General features: G+C 47.4%; 2 protein-coding genes and 1 long non-coding RNA gene across 10 annotated transcripts in view; 2 read left to right on the top strand and 1 right to left on the bottom strand.

Moving 5' to 3' along the window:
- Positions 1–1,220: 1,220 nt before the first annotated feature.
- On the top strand, positions 1,221–2,121 carry LOC114868931 (uncharacterized). Its single transcript, XR_008692482.1, has 3 exons — positions 1,221–1,480; positions 1,790–1,968; positions 2,034–2,121. It is a non-coding gene; the product is annotated as an uncharacterized LOC114868931 (long non-coding RNA).
- faxdc2 (fatty acid hydroxylase domain containing 2) lies at positions 1,802–7,145 on the bottom strand. Its single transcript, XM_029172596.3, has 9 exons — positions 7,049–7,145; positions 6,176–6,213; positions 4,707–4,804; positions 4,362–4,465; positions 4,156–4,277; positions 3,077–3,282; positions 2,764–2,869; positions 2,526–2,692; positions 1,802–2,438 (listed from the first exon to the last, which is right to left on the bottom strand). The coding sequence occupies exons 2-9, from the start codon at positions 6,209–6,211 to the stop codon at positions 2,282–2,284; spliced, it is 996 nt and encodes a 331-aa protein (XP_029028429.1). The 5' UTR covers positions 6,212–6,213; positions 7,049–7,145; the 3' UTR covers positions 1,802–2,281.
- A 72-nt stretch (positions 7,146–7,217) lies between these two features.
- Positions 7,218–12,863, top strand: part of LOC114868929 (core histone macro-H2A.1) — an 11,846-nt gene continuing 6,200 nt past the window's right edge. For 3 of the 8 annotated variants that reach the window (XR_008692473.1, XR_008692474.1, XM_055502128.1), the window contains exons 1-5: positions 7,218–7,235; positions 11,111–11,320; positions 11,394–11,500; positions 11,585–11,776; positions 12,205–12,312. Coding sequence is in view for 6 of the 8 variants with exons in the window: in XM_055502128.1 (XP_055358103.1) it covers positions 11,149–11,320; positions 11,394–11,500; positions 11,585–11,776; positions 12,205–12,312 (579 nt within the window). In the remaining 2 variants the exon portion in view is untranslated. Of the gene's footprint in view, positions 7,236–9,105; positions 9,920–10,246; positions 10,400–11,110; positions 11,321–11,393; positions 11,501–11,584; positions 11,777–12,204; positions 12,313–12,863 lie in introns of those variants that run through there. The other 5 variants (XM_055502127.1, XM_029172591.3, XM_029172592.3 and 2 more) reach the window with 5 other exon arrangements.

Below are 12,863 nucleotides of genomic sequence, written 5' to 3' on the forward strand. Positions count from 1 at the left end.
GCAGCTCTTCTGGTGGATGAAACGTGAAGGTAAGCTTGGCTATTGAGACACATACGTGATTTATTTGAGATACTAAATGTCTATAAATTTGATCTATATGAGCCAAAATCAGTGCAACAACTGTATCTCACATTACAAAGAGCATGTCTTACTATGACACTTTTTTGATGAAGTACCATACTACGACCTTTTTACAACATTCTATACTACGTTTTTCATCACAAACTCTACTATGACCATTTTTATGATTACATACTACAGTACACTATGACACTTTACTACATTCTGACCATTTTTGATGACATACAAACGATATACTATGATGTTTTTTGATCACATGGTGGTGAAAAAAACATATATATAGTATAATGTGATAAAAGGTATCAGTTTATTATTTGTAAAAAAAGTCATAGTAGTATGTGATAAATTTCATACTATGTCATGAAAAAACTTTCAGTATAGTATGTGGTTAGAAAAACGTCAGTATACTATATCGTCAAGAAAATGTGATAGTATTTGTGATAAAAAAAGTGTCATAGTATAGTATGTTTTTAAAAAGCATTGTAGTATACGGTAAAAGTCCGTTTCAGTATAAACGGTACAGTTTAAAAGTTTCAGTATAATATGGTATTAAAATAAAGTCATTGTATAGTATGTGCTGAAAAACATAGTATGTAATGAAAACAGTGATATTATGTGATAAAAGCACCATAGTTTTTTATGTCATATTATGGTTACGGGCTCCAAAAAGTGTGATGGTTTAATAAGTGATAAAGTGTCATGTCAAAAAGCATCGTAGTAAGTATGTGGTGAAACACATCAGTGAAGAATGTGGAGCACATGCTGAACATAACTGTGGAGACGCAACGAAATGTTTTCAAATATTTTATTTCTATTTAAAAAGTCAGACAAAATTTTAAAAATCCTTTTTTTCCATTTTGATAAAACACCTTTCTTCACACACATACACAAACCCTTGTACTTCCTTTACATACATTAACTATTTAAGTGCACATCATGGGAAGGATGGTCTCGAATAATGGCCCGCGTGTTTTGAATCACTAAACGATCTGTCGATTTTTAATCTGTGTTCATGAACAGAAGTGAAGCTTAAAGCTGGCTTTGCATTTCTGCACCTGTTGGTATAAACAGCAGAGGCTGTGAATTCAAAAGGGGAAAGGTTCACACTGACCTACACAGGAAGCTTTTGGAGAAGGTCAGTATGAACAGCATCAACCTGCTTCTTATGGAGGTTCAGTGGCAAAAACAACCTCGTGGTCACAGGAAGCTTCTATGAAACAAATGGGTTCTTAGTTGCAGCATCAACAGTGAAAAGCAGGAAAAATATGTTTTACTCAAAATGTTTAAAGTGCAAAAATGACTGCAACTCAGAGGTAAATATTGAATGTTTGGAGCGGCAAGCCTTCCTGGTGTGTGGTGGTCAGACTGGGAGGTACTGGTCAGAGGGTCAGACTGGGAGGTGCTGGTCAGACTGGGGGGCGCTGGTCAGACTGGGGGGCACTGGTCAGACTGGCGGGCGCTGGTCAGACTGGGAGGTGCTGGTCAGACTGGGGGGCACTGGTCAGACTGGGAGGTGCTGGTCAGACTGGGGGGCGCTGGTCAGACTGGGGGGCGCTGGTCAGACTGGGAGGTGCTGGTCACACTGGCGGGCGCTGGTCAGACTGGCGGCTGGTCAGACTGGGAGGTACTGGTCAGAGGGACAGACTGGGAGGCGCTGGTCAGACTGGGGGGCGCTGGTCAGACTGGGGGGCGCTGGTCAGACTGGGAGGTGCTGGTCAGACTGGGAGGTGCTGGTCAGACTGGGGGGCGCTGGTCAGACTGGGAGGTGCTGGTCAGACTGGGGGGCGCTGGTCAGACTGGGGGGCGCTGGTCAGAGGGACAGACTGGGAGGTGCTGGTCAGACTGGGGGGCGCTGGTCAGACTGGGGGGCGCTGGTCAGACTGGGAGGTACTGGTCAGAGGGACAGACTGGGAGGCGCTGGTCAGACTGGGGGGCGCTGGTCAGACTGGGAGGTGCTGGTCAGACTGGGGGGCGCTGGTCAGACTGGGAGGTGCTGGTCAGACTGGGGGGCGCTGGTCAGAGGGACAGACTGGGAGGTGCTGGTCAGACTGGCGGGCGCTGGTCAGACTGGGAGGTACTGGTCAGAGGGACAGACTGGGAGGCGCTGGTCAGACTGGGAGGCGCTGGTCAGACTGGGGGGCGCTGGTCAGACTGGGGGGCGCTGGTCAGACTGGCGGGCGCTGGTCCGAGGCCCAGCCCATCACTGGCCCTTCTTGGGCGCGTCGGGGATGCTCTCGCTGAGCGGCGTCAGGCTGGTGAGCAGCACGTGGCGCTCGTACTGCTTGCTCTGCCTGAACTTGGTGTCGGTGCAGTGGAGCCGGTCCAGAACCCCGAAGACGCCGAAACACTGGTTGAACCTGAGTGCAAAAGAAGGCGAATGAGCACCAAAAGGTTTCCACCACCACGACAACAATAACATCCTCCACCAACGACCTCACACTCACTTGAGGTGGTGGAAGTCGTGGAACTCAGGCGAGGGCAGGAAGGGCAGGTGGTAGCCACAGTGGGAGATGTTGGTGCTGACCAGAGCCAGGCAGTACCACAGGGCGGTGGTGGACAGGTGGGAGCCCATGATCAGGGGCCCGGTCATCACCGGCAGCGTGTTGGAAATCTGAGGACAGCAGACAGGTTCACAGCCTGCGGAGCACGGCTAAGCAGGTGAAAGCAGGCACATTCATGTACCACGTGCTCCAGAGGATGAGCGTAGATGGAGACCAGTCCGATGGGAGCGGTCCACTCGTGGTGCTGCTTGTGGTAATACTTGTAGAGGCTGGGATGGTGGAAGAGCCTGCGACACGAGCAGAGTCCAAACATGAAGCTGTTCCTCTCAGTTCAGGAGTCGCGTAGAAATCACACTGGTGATATTTCAGTTTGTGGCCATTATCGTAGAGTCGTCAGCCATTATTTGGGGCCTGAATAATAGCAGTGCTGATTTGCCACCAGCAGGGGGCACTAAACCTCCTCCTGCTGTTTGATTTGACCCAGCTCTCTGTACCTGTGCGTGTAGTAAAACAGAACCTCCTCGGTGATGGAGAAGACGGCCAGCTCCAGCAGGGCCCAGTGGAAGGTGGGCAGCTCGGGCCCCACCGGGTTCCCCTTCCAGGTCATCAGGAAGTAGACGGCTCCCGCCATGAGCCCGGAGACGACCACCTGGTTGAACAGGACGCACTTGAGCGCCTGGCGAAGCTTCACTGGATCCACCTGCAGCCGAGGCAGCAGACGCAAAGTTTTTGATTAAGACACTAGAAGCAGGTGATTAAAATGGTCAGAACCTGTTGGTTATAATTCTCTCAGAGTCCATGAAAGGTTTTAAAATGAGCCTCAAACTGTCTTTTACACTTCGACATCTGAACCGCTGCTTTTTATAAATAAATTGTATCCGATGTTAATGACAGTTTATGATCCAGAAGAACAACACAATCAGATTGTGATTGTTGCTGTTTGTTCAGCTGCTGCGGTTAAAGTCCAAACTGTGGTTCACTGAGGTGCAGCTGAGGTCGGTGACTCCAGCTTCTTACTAAAACCAAACGTATGTGGACCTAAACGGGCCGTGAACTCATCAGTGTCGCTCTTTATCAGCTCCAGTTGTTGGACTTTGCTCAGAGGACGTGTCCGAGCAGCAGCACTTTGTTGGAAAATGTCTTCATCAATGAATCAATCCATAAATATGTTTTTTCTTTCCTTTTTTGCAAAATGTTGTGTCTGTTTTATTACCATTTAAGCCCTAATAACTACTGCAGCGTTGACGTGATTATTCCAGCTAAACAACGTTCATGGAAATGTGATTTCTCCACAAACAGCTGATTAATCAGCCAAAGCTTTGCTGTGGCTGGTTAATATGAGTGTTCAGCTTTTTGTTGACTCGGCCAATGACATTTTACCCACTTCATGGGACTAAAGAGGAACATTTTATCTCTTACAACATTAAAGGCCATAAACCCCCGTGTGTTCCGTTCACTCAGTCTGGCTGTAAACGCTAGGAGTTACAGCCTCGTGGGCTGGTGTTTTAGACGCCAGGCGTGGGGTACCTGGTGTCAGACAGAGGCATCGTGGGTGGAGCGGCCTGCAGCCTACCGGGTTGTTCCTGTCCACCTGGATGCGGTAGCGGGTGATGAAGGAGGGTTTCCCGGTGGTGTCCACCAGCAGCAGCAGCCCGTTGGACGCCCAGAACGAGACGGTGGGGAGAAACATGGTCCCTGTCAACGAGGGGGCCGTCAAACCAGCACAGCTTTACAGAACCAGTACCGGAACCAGTACAAGTACCGCCGGCGGGTTCTCACCGAAGCAGAACAAAGCAGCATCGTGGCCTTCGAATGCTACGTATATCTTGGTCCACAAGTTCTGCCAGAAATCCCCTGAAGCCCCCCAGAACCGCTGCAGGTGCCTGTAGAGAGAACCCGTGTGAGACCCACATTTTAATGGGCTGCTTTCTGTCTACAAGTGTATATGTTCCAGCCAAAGCCCTGGCCCATGTTCATCCTTAGACTCCAGAACCATTAAGGGATGGACCAAAGAGACTGTTCTACTGTGAGTTCATTACTGACGGACTGGGCTGAAGATATTAGAAGGTGCTTTTATTGACCCGTGACCCAGTGGATCCAGAACCGTGGCGTTTGTTGTCTTACCAAGTCAGCGAGTTGCCGAATGCAGCCAAGAACAGGATTCCAGATCCAATCACAAAAGCAGCTTTCTTCACAGAGTCCCACAGTCCTCCAGGTCCATTCTGAACAAAAACAGCACTGGAGTGAGAGTCATTGTCTGGAGGACGCGTCTAACGCGTCAGAAACACAAGGAGAGAGACGTGTGGTTCCGATCGCTACAACTGTTGCTGCCAAAGTACATGGGACGAGTGTTGTTGAAATAAAATATGAGTGCTCTGTATCTGTGTCTAGATCACTAAATGAACATCCTCCAAATCCACAGTGTTTTTATTAGAAGTCAAATCTGAGCACCATGTGTGGGAATTAGTGAGACACACACACACGAACACGAACCCCCCACACACACACACGAACCCCCCCCCACACACACACACACACACACGAACCCAACACACACACACACACACACGAACCCAACACACACGAACCCAACACACACACACACACACACACACACACACACACACACAACACCCCACACACACACACACACGAACCCAACACACACACACACACCCACACAAAACCCCCCCCAACACACACCCCACACACCCCCCCCCCCCCCACACACCACCCACCCCACCCCCACAACCACCCCCACCCCCCACCCCCCCACCCCACCACCCCCCCACACCCACCCCCCCCCACCCCCCCACCCACCCCCCCACACACCCCCCCTAACCCCACCCACACACACACACACACACACACAAACCCCCACACACACAAACCCCACACACACGAACCCCCCCCCCCCCACACACACACACACACACACAAACCCCACACACACACGAACACGAACCCCACACACACACACACACACACACACACAAACGAACACGAACCCCACACACACCCCACAGGTCACAGGAACCAGCCTCAGTGTGAAACCAGCCAACAACAGCATCAAACAGAGGTGATCGAAACACTTCTCGAAATGAACGCGATCCTTTACGAGCCTTCATGAATTTACCTGGTGGAAAAATGTAACTTGTCGGGTTGAACCTGTAGCAAAAAACAACACAGCGAACAGGACAGTTCTCAAAGAGCTTAAGTCAAAAGGAATCAACGAATCGAAAGAGTAGTGATCACAAATCCTGTTCGACACAAGAGGCCTTAGCAACAACAGGCTGGATGTCACAATTTAACTTTGGATCAACAAAGGATTTGACTGATGGCCATAAACTGACAAAGATGTGACCTCGAAGGCGAAGAACACAACACATCCCTCGCTCGACACTGCAGCAACTGTCTCCATTATAGTTTATTAGCACTTCAACAAAATCACAGTTTGCCAAAGAAAAAGCCGCTTCATTGAACAAACCCATGACAGTACAGATCTATATGGAAGTATTATCACGTCGCTCATAGATGTATATCAAAGTATCACGTCGGTGTCTGGTTGTGGGGCTGTTGTGTTGTGTCAGTACCTGTCGGCTGCTGCCTGTTCGTGTAGATCCACTCATATCTGGAAAAGCAGTAGGAACACACTCAACCTCTTAAACTTAGAGGTTAAAGAAGAGAAAGGATTCACTTAAAGCAGCAAATAACTGCTTTCTGCATCAAATTCAATTTATCGTCTAATTAAACGTCTAATTAAATTAGCGCTCAGTAACTTGGATCTGACCAACGTCTACGACTAACAGACATGTTCAGGGAATAATTCAGTTTGACAGGCTGAGTTCTCTACGTTTAAGAAGAGAAAAAATGACCTAATTCATCTGTCACAGTGTTGAAGTCATCTGGGTTGGTTTCACAAGACTGATGAGAAAAGTCTACAGAGACATTACAATCGGAACTGTAGCCAGTTTGCTTTGTCCACTCATAATATTGACTTCGATTATGTTACTCAATCAGAAAGTGAAGGTTGTGGTGCATTAAGGAATGAATGCAATGTTTTTATTTATTTATGATGGCTGACTCTAAAAATGACAACGTTTATAAATTGATTGTGCTGCCTAGTTTCTACAACTTTTGTCATTTAATTTCTTATTTTTTATTCATACCTTTTAACAGCTACAGTTCAGTTTAATGAGTTCTTTTAGGCGAACCATAGATAATACAGCTGCTCCATGACAGCGAACAGCTGTAATTACGATTACATAGTAATAACATCTAAACGCAAAAGAGCTTTTCCCGTTTCATTATCATTAGTATTATTACTACTCTTATTCTGGTTGAACTCAGTGACCCGCCGCTTATCCGTCGCTCCACTTTCTTCCGAACAAACGCGCTGGGTTTCAGCTTTAAAAAGCGCCTTCAGCCGCCTGTTGACGGACGGACGGAACCACGGACGGACTCACCTCTGCTCCGCGTGTGTCCTCGCGGTTCTAGTTCGTCTTGGACTCTTCTTTCATCGGGTGAAGCCAACAGTTTATTTACACCAGCGGCCCGCTCCTGATTGGCTCCCTGCGGGTCAGCTGACTCAGGCCGGACCCGGAAGAGAGACACACGTGGGGGTGTTTTTTCCTGCGGACCCGCATTCTCAAGGTGAGAGTTGAAATAACAGCGTGTTGGAGGTGAAAGGAGCAGAAACGGAGCACCGGAGCATCAGTGCCGCACATTCACCACACGCTTCAGTGACTTTACACATGGCGTTACTTTACACGACCTGTAGATACAGTACAGCACAGAACACTACTGATTTGATTTAGACTGGTGTGAAGAGGATAATCAGTTATGAATGATCAGAAACATAAAAAATATATAAAATAAGAACATAAAGAACATAAAATAATATGTATTTCACTTATAAAATTCATACATTATACTACATAAAATCACCATTACATAAACCTGGTTTTATGTAAGGTCTGTAAAGTCTTATTAACCTACTTATTTACCATTTACATGAGCTGGACTTTCCCTCTCACCTGCTTGCCTTGTGCTGTGACCTATGCCCTGTTTTGTTCATGCTTGTTATTTGTCTTTGTGTTTTACTTGTTGCCCACTAAAGTCATTTGTGATTCTAGCTGGTGAATCTCAACTCCCTCAATAACCGACCATCTGTTAAACGTTCCACCATGTTTCACTGCTCTATGTGTCTGTGGTGAAAAACAGAGGCGGGCCAGAAAACCAAAACAATGAGCTGTGAGATACATGTACATTAAATTGGAACAATGACCACTTATAAGTGAAAGCAAAAGGTACAGATTACATATTTCAGGGTTTTAATCACAAGTAAACGTTTCATTCATTTACATACACTTGCTTGCTCAGCATCATTTCTATCTCCATCCCCACAGACGATATTAACCGCCTGCTGCTGCAACGTGACCACATTATCACAGGATTATCAACGGACAGGTAGACAGTCCACCACCATAAAGTTTGTACACTTTGACCACTAGTTAGTGGATAAGACACACACATGCTTGTTTAATGAATCAGGAGCAGGACTGAACACCTCTGACTTCAGACAGACTAATTTATAGATCAGGATTTTCATTTTTTAGTTGCTGCTGTATTTAGCTGGTTTATTACTTCTTGTACAAGATGTGCCAAACAGAAGAGCATCTGTTCCCTAAATTATTATCAAGGTACCTTTATTTGATAATTACACAGTGACAGACTGATAGTCTTGTGTCACTGCAGCCAAAGTTGACTCGCATGCACAATTTGCAGAATATGCAGTTTATTTATTGCACCAATTCACAAGTCATCTCACGACACATTACAAAGTAGGTTTAAGTCCTTACATAATTAAAAAAGATACAACTATTTAAAAAAAACCTTCTAGCTTTTTTCCGGCTTGATTTAAACATTTTGCAAAATTCATATTCAAAAATTAAATGCTATAAAATTAAAACTTTTATCTCTGTATTTAATATATTTTTATCTCAAATACTAAGTTATTAGCAGAACTTTTTATTTCATTAGAAGCGTATTTAAAAAAAATCAGATGCAAAATGTGTAATCTTAGTTTTCTATATTAAACAAGACATAATTGATGTATTTCCATCCAAAACATTTCATAATCAAAAGCTTCTGCCAACACGTGATACTGTGGAGTCAGCTACGGATAGAGTGGAGCTGTTGTGCTTCATGTGGCGCATCTCTCGTCCAGCTCATGTCTGACCCCTGCTGTGAAGCCGCTGCCACTGTCACGAACTGCATCTGTCACGTGTTGCCTTCAAAGACTCGCACAAAGTCTGGGCTGTTCTAAGGACTGAAGATGACTCGCATCTGTGGTCAGCATCAGAGTAGGTTTCTGCTCAGCTGCTTGGTGGGATTTGCAGTAACATGACGCATGTCGCTGTGTGTTTGTTTCACCCAAGAAACACTTTTAATAAAAGTGTTCATGTAAAAATGAATGAATGTTAAATAAGGAAACGCAGCCCATCAAACTGTAAAAGTGCACAATATAAACCATAACCCAATCACTGTAACATTAATGTGATCACAGCCTCCCTCCACTCTGAGACTCTGTCTGAGCTGATGGGAGATGGAATATCCTGAAGCACAAGTCTATTAACCTGAACTGTTGTTCACAACTAAAAGCTACTGACTGCGTTGGTGCCAACAAATCTCTCAGATCTGAGTTGATAACATTCTGAATTTGGTTCATTTTGTGTATGTAGCACGTTTTCTCTCACACTTTCTGACTTCATGAAGACATTATGGGAAGCTTCTCTTGACCTCTGATCTCAAACATGTATATATTTGTTGTTCTGACTCAAAAATCTGTTTATTTCCCAGACATCATTGGATCCCAACAGGTTCTGCTACACAATCCTTACTAGCCTATTAATACGTGCTGCTGTGATAACGTGTGTTTTTTTTGTTTTGTTTTTGTTGTTAATGAATCGACATATTTTTACATGTATTATTGTGGGGGGTATTTTCCCGGTGCCCACATTTTGTAGTGCCACCCCTGGCTCCGGTAAATAAGCTGTGGCTGTGCTGAGCCCGTAGAAGCTTGACGTGAGAGCCGTCGTCCGTCTGCGCTGGTCTGGAGACAGTCAACGGTCCGGCGCAAAGACGTTTTCTTGCGCAAAGGCGCAAAGGGTTAAAGATCGGCTCGCGGCAGCCTCGGATTCGGCAGCTTTGCGCTCGGCTCAGTCGTTGCATCGCTCCGCGGGCAGCGCTCCGATATCTGGCGTCGCTGTGGATTGTGGGAGTCGAGGACACTGCCCAGGCTCGTTACCGGAGACATTTTCCGCTGTGCTCGTTTTGTAAGTAAACCGCCGCCTGTGCGCGAGCGCGCACGGTTGTAGCTCCGTGGGTCGGTGTGCGCTGACGGAACCGAGCCGCGGACGGTGCCATTTCGTGTCTTTCTGGCGCGGAGGCCCCGAGCGGAGACCGAGCTGCTGGAGCTGACAGGCGGGGGGGGCGGCTGCCGCGGCTCCCGCGGCTCCCGCCGGGGTCGTTTCCTCCACAAAGCTCGCTGACCTCCACGGGAAGCGGCTTCGTGTCGCCGGAGAGCTCGGTGACGTCCATTAGTTCAGTCGCTGCGCGTGCGGGTCACACGAACGCGCTCGTGGGAGACATCCGGCGGCTGTTGACATGCGGAAATCGTTGTCTTCCAGTGGCCGCGAGAAATAACCGCCCAGTGTGGCCGTGGAATCAGCGACACCTGGTCCGGTGCGGAGAAACGCCGCAGCCGCGGCAGGAAACCTAGCGTGGATTCTGCTCCACGGCGCCGTAATTCACACGTCAGCGCTTTTGGTGACACGGTCGCAGCGGCGTTGGAAATGACGGCCTGCGCTCGTGCTAATTGATTATCAGACACATAATTAGCGTCTGGACGCGGCGCAGACGATCCTGAGAAGCAGTGACGTGTCATGGAATTCAAAACGGGATTAACGCGGATTATCGTTGGGGTTTTGATTATTTAGCATATTTACAAAGACCAGCTCGCATTTAATACTCAATAATAAACGTGAGGGTGATGTTATAAACCTGACACACCTTCATGATCGTCTGCGTCCTGCAGTCACTGGGACACGTTTGGTCTCTGGCCTCAGAACCAACACTTCGTTACTAAACGCGATGTCATAAGCAGCGCAGCAACAACAAAACTTTATGACTGAGCCACATGCGTTCTGTTTACTGTATAACACACAAAATGCCAGGGCTGGTGTTTATATGTGTGTTATTATGGATGTGTGAGTCTAGTGACACTGCTGCAATAAAACAACTCAGTTTAAGTCATGCTGTGAAGTGAATCAAGGAGATGCTGAAAGTGACGTTTTAATAGATGCACAGACAGAATGTGAGGGATTAATGGAATGAGAGCTGTGAATTAAACATTGAAGGCTAATAGAGCATTATTAGGATCTAATTATTCCACTACCATAATAGGGACAGAGTATATTAAAGTCAGTCTCTACTGTGCACTGAGGCCCATTCATGTGTGTGTTCAGCCGCCGTGTCCCTGCACGTTGACGCTGGTCTCAGCATCATGTCCAGCCGAGGAGGAAAGAAGAAGACGACCAAGACGTCGCGCTCCACCAAGGCCGGCGTCATCTTCCCCGTGGGGCGCATGCTGCGCTACATCAAGCGGGGCCTTCCCAAGTACCGCATCGGCGTGGGAGCGCCCGTCTACCTGGCCGCCGTCCTCGAGTACCTCACCGGTCAGTGTCGTTGTAGAGAGAACCTTGAAACGTGCGTGTTTGAAGACCTGCTGTTTGTCTCCCACTCACGCAGCCGAGATCCTGGAGTTGGCAGGAAATGCAGCCAGAGACAACAAGAAGGGCCGCGTCACACCGCGGCACATCCTGCTCGCCATCGCCAACGACGAGGAGTTGAACCAGGTACCGCCGGTCGCCGGCTCGGCTCGGTTCCGCCCCTTCAGCCGCCGCGTGAGTGCGCTTAATGCTTGTCTACCGTCGTCTCAGTTGCTGAAAGGCGTGACCATTGCTGCGGGTGGAGTCCTGCCGAACATCCACCCAGAGCTGCTGGCCAAGAAGAGAGGAGCCAAGGGCAAACTGGAGACCCCGGTCTCACCCGCGCCCGAGAAGAAGCTCAAATCTGTGAAGAAGCCACCGGCCAAGAAACTGAGTGGGAAGAAAAGAGGCGGAAAAGCCAAGGTACGGATCAACCCTCAGCTAATTCAGAGTGACTGCACCTTTACTTCTACTACTACATGTACAAGGTTGAAGAAGAATCACGTGTGTCTTCACTGAACAGCATTTAGTAGCTCCAAAATCACTGAATTTCAAACTCAGTATTGATGTTTTAGACATTCAAGGAAAAGATGGCTCATGTTTTTATTGCTGAAACAATGATCTTTTAATAGACATGTCAGATCAAAACACAGGACCAGCAGATGCAGCAGACTGATTAATGTGGTCGTTCATGTTGGAACGTTTATTTCTGTTATTTATTACAAATGAGACAGAGATTAGAAATTATGAATAAATGTTACCACCCGATGAAGAGTCGGACCCAGTAAGCTGCGATGGAGGACGTTACAAACATGGAGCATGTGGTAGAATCGCTGTCCTGTCCTCCACAGAAGCAGGGAGACGTGAGCAAGGCGGCGTCGGCAGACAGCACCACAGAGGGGTCTCCAGCAGACAGCTTCACCGTGCTCTCCACCAAGAGCCTGTTCCTGGGCCAGAAGGTCAGTGTGTCACAAGCACATCCACATCTGCACTGATTTGTGCCAGTTTGACTTTCGAACCTGATGTGTTAAATGCCTGTTGTGACTCATGGAGGAATGCGTTTACTGCACACGTACGATCAGACAGATCTGTTGAGCTTCACTGGAGCTTCCTCTCCTGGATCCCCTTGCTTTTTGCTTTTCTGTTGACGTGATGTGTGGAAGTATATTAGTCGCCTGGAAGTTCGAGTCAGAGGGTTAGTTTCAAATTTTAGGCTGTGGGTTTGGTTTGATTTGATGAAGGCAAAGGAGCAGCACTTGTTGTAAAACGAGCCTTTGCTGCCTGAAGAGTTGCCTCCTCATTTACCTGCAACCACGGCCCACACAAGATCATTTGCACTTGAAAAGCCAATTTAAATGTAAATACTTACTTCCAGAGATCAACATCCGACGGCTGTGCTGATGCATGTTGTGGTCCTGCTGCTGTTTTAATACTAATTTATGATTTGGTTCTAATGAAACGGACCCGGAGTTGAGGCACAAACCTTTAATTTGCAGTAAATTAGAAAAGA

The sequence above is a fragment of the Betta splendens genome, chromosome 14 (genome assembly GCF_900634795.4).
Source record: "Betta splendens chromosome 14, fBetSpl5.4, whole genome shotgun sequence".
Taxonomy (NCBI): Eukaryota; Metazoa; Chordata; class Actinopteri; order Anabantiformes; family Osphronemidae; genus Betta; species Betta splendens.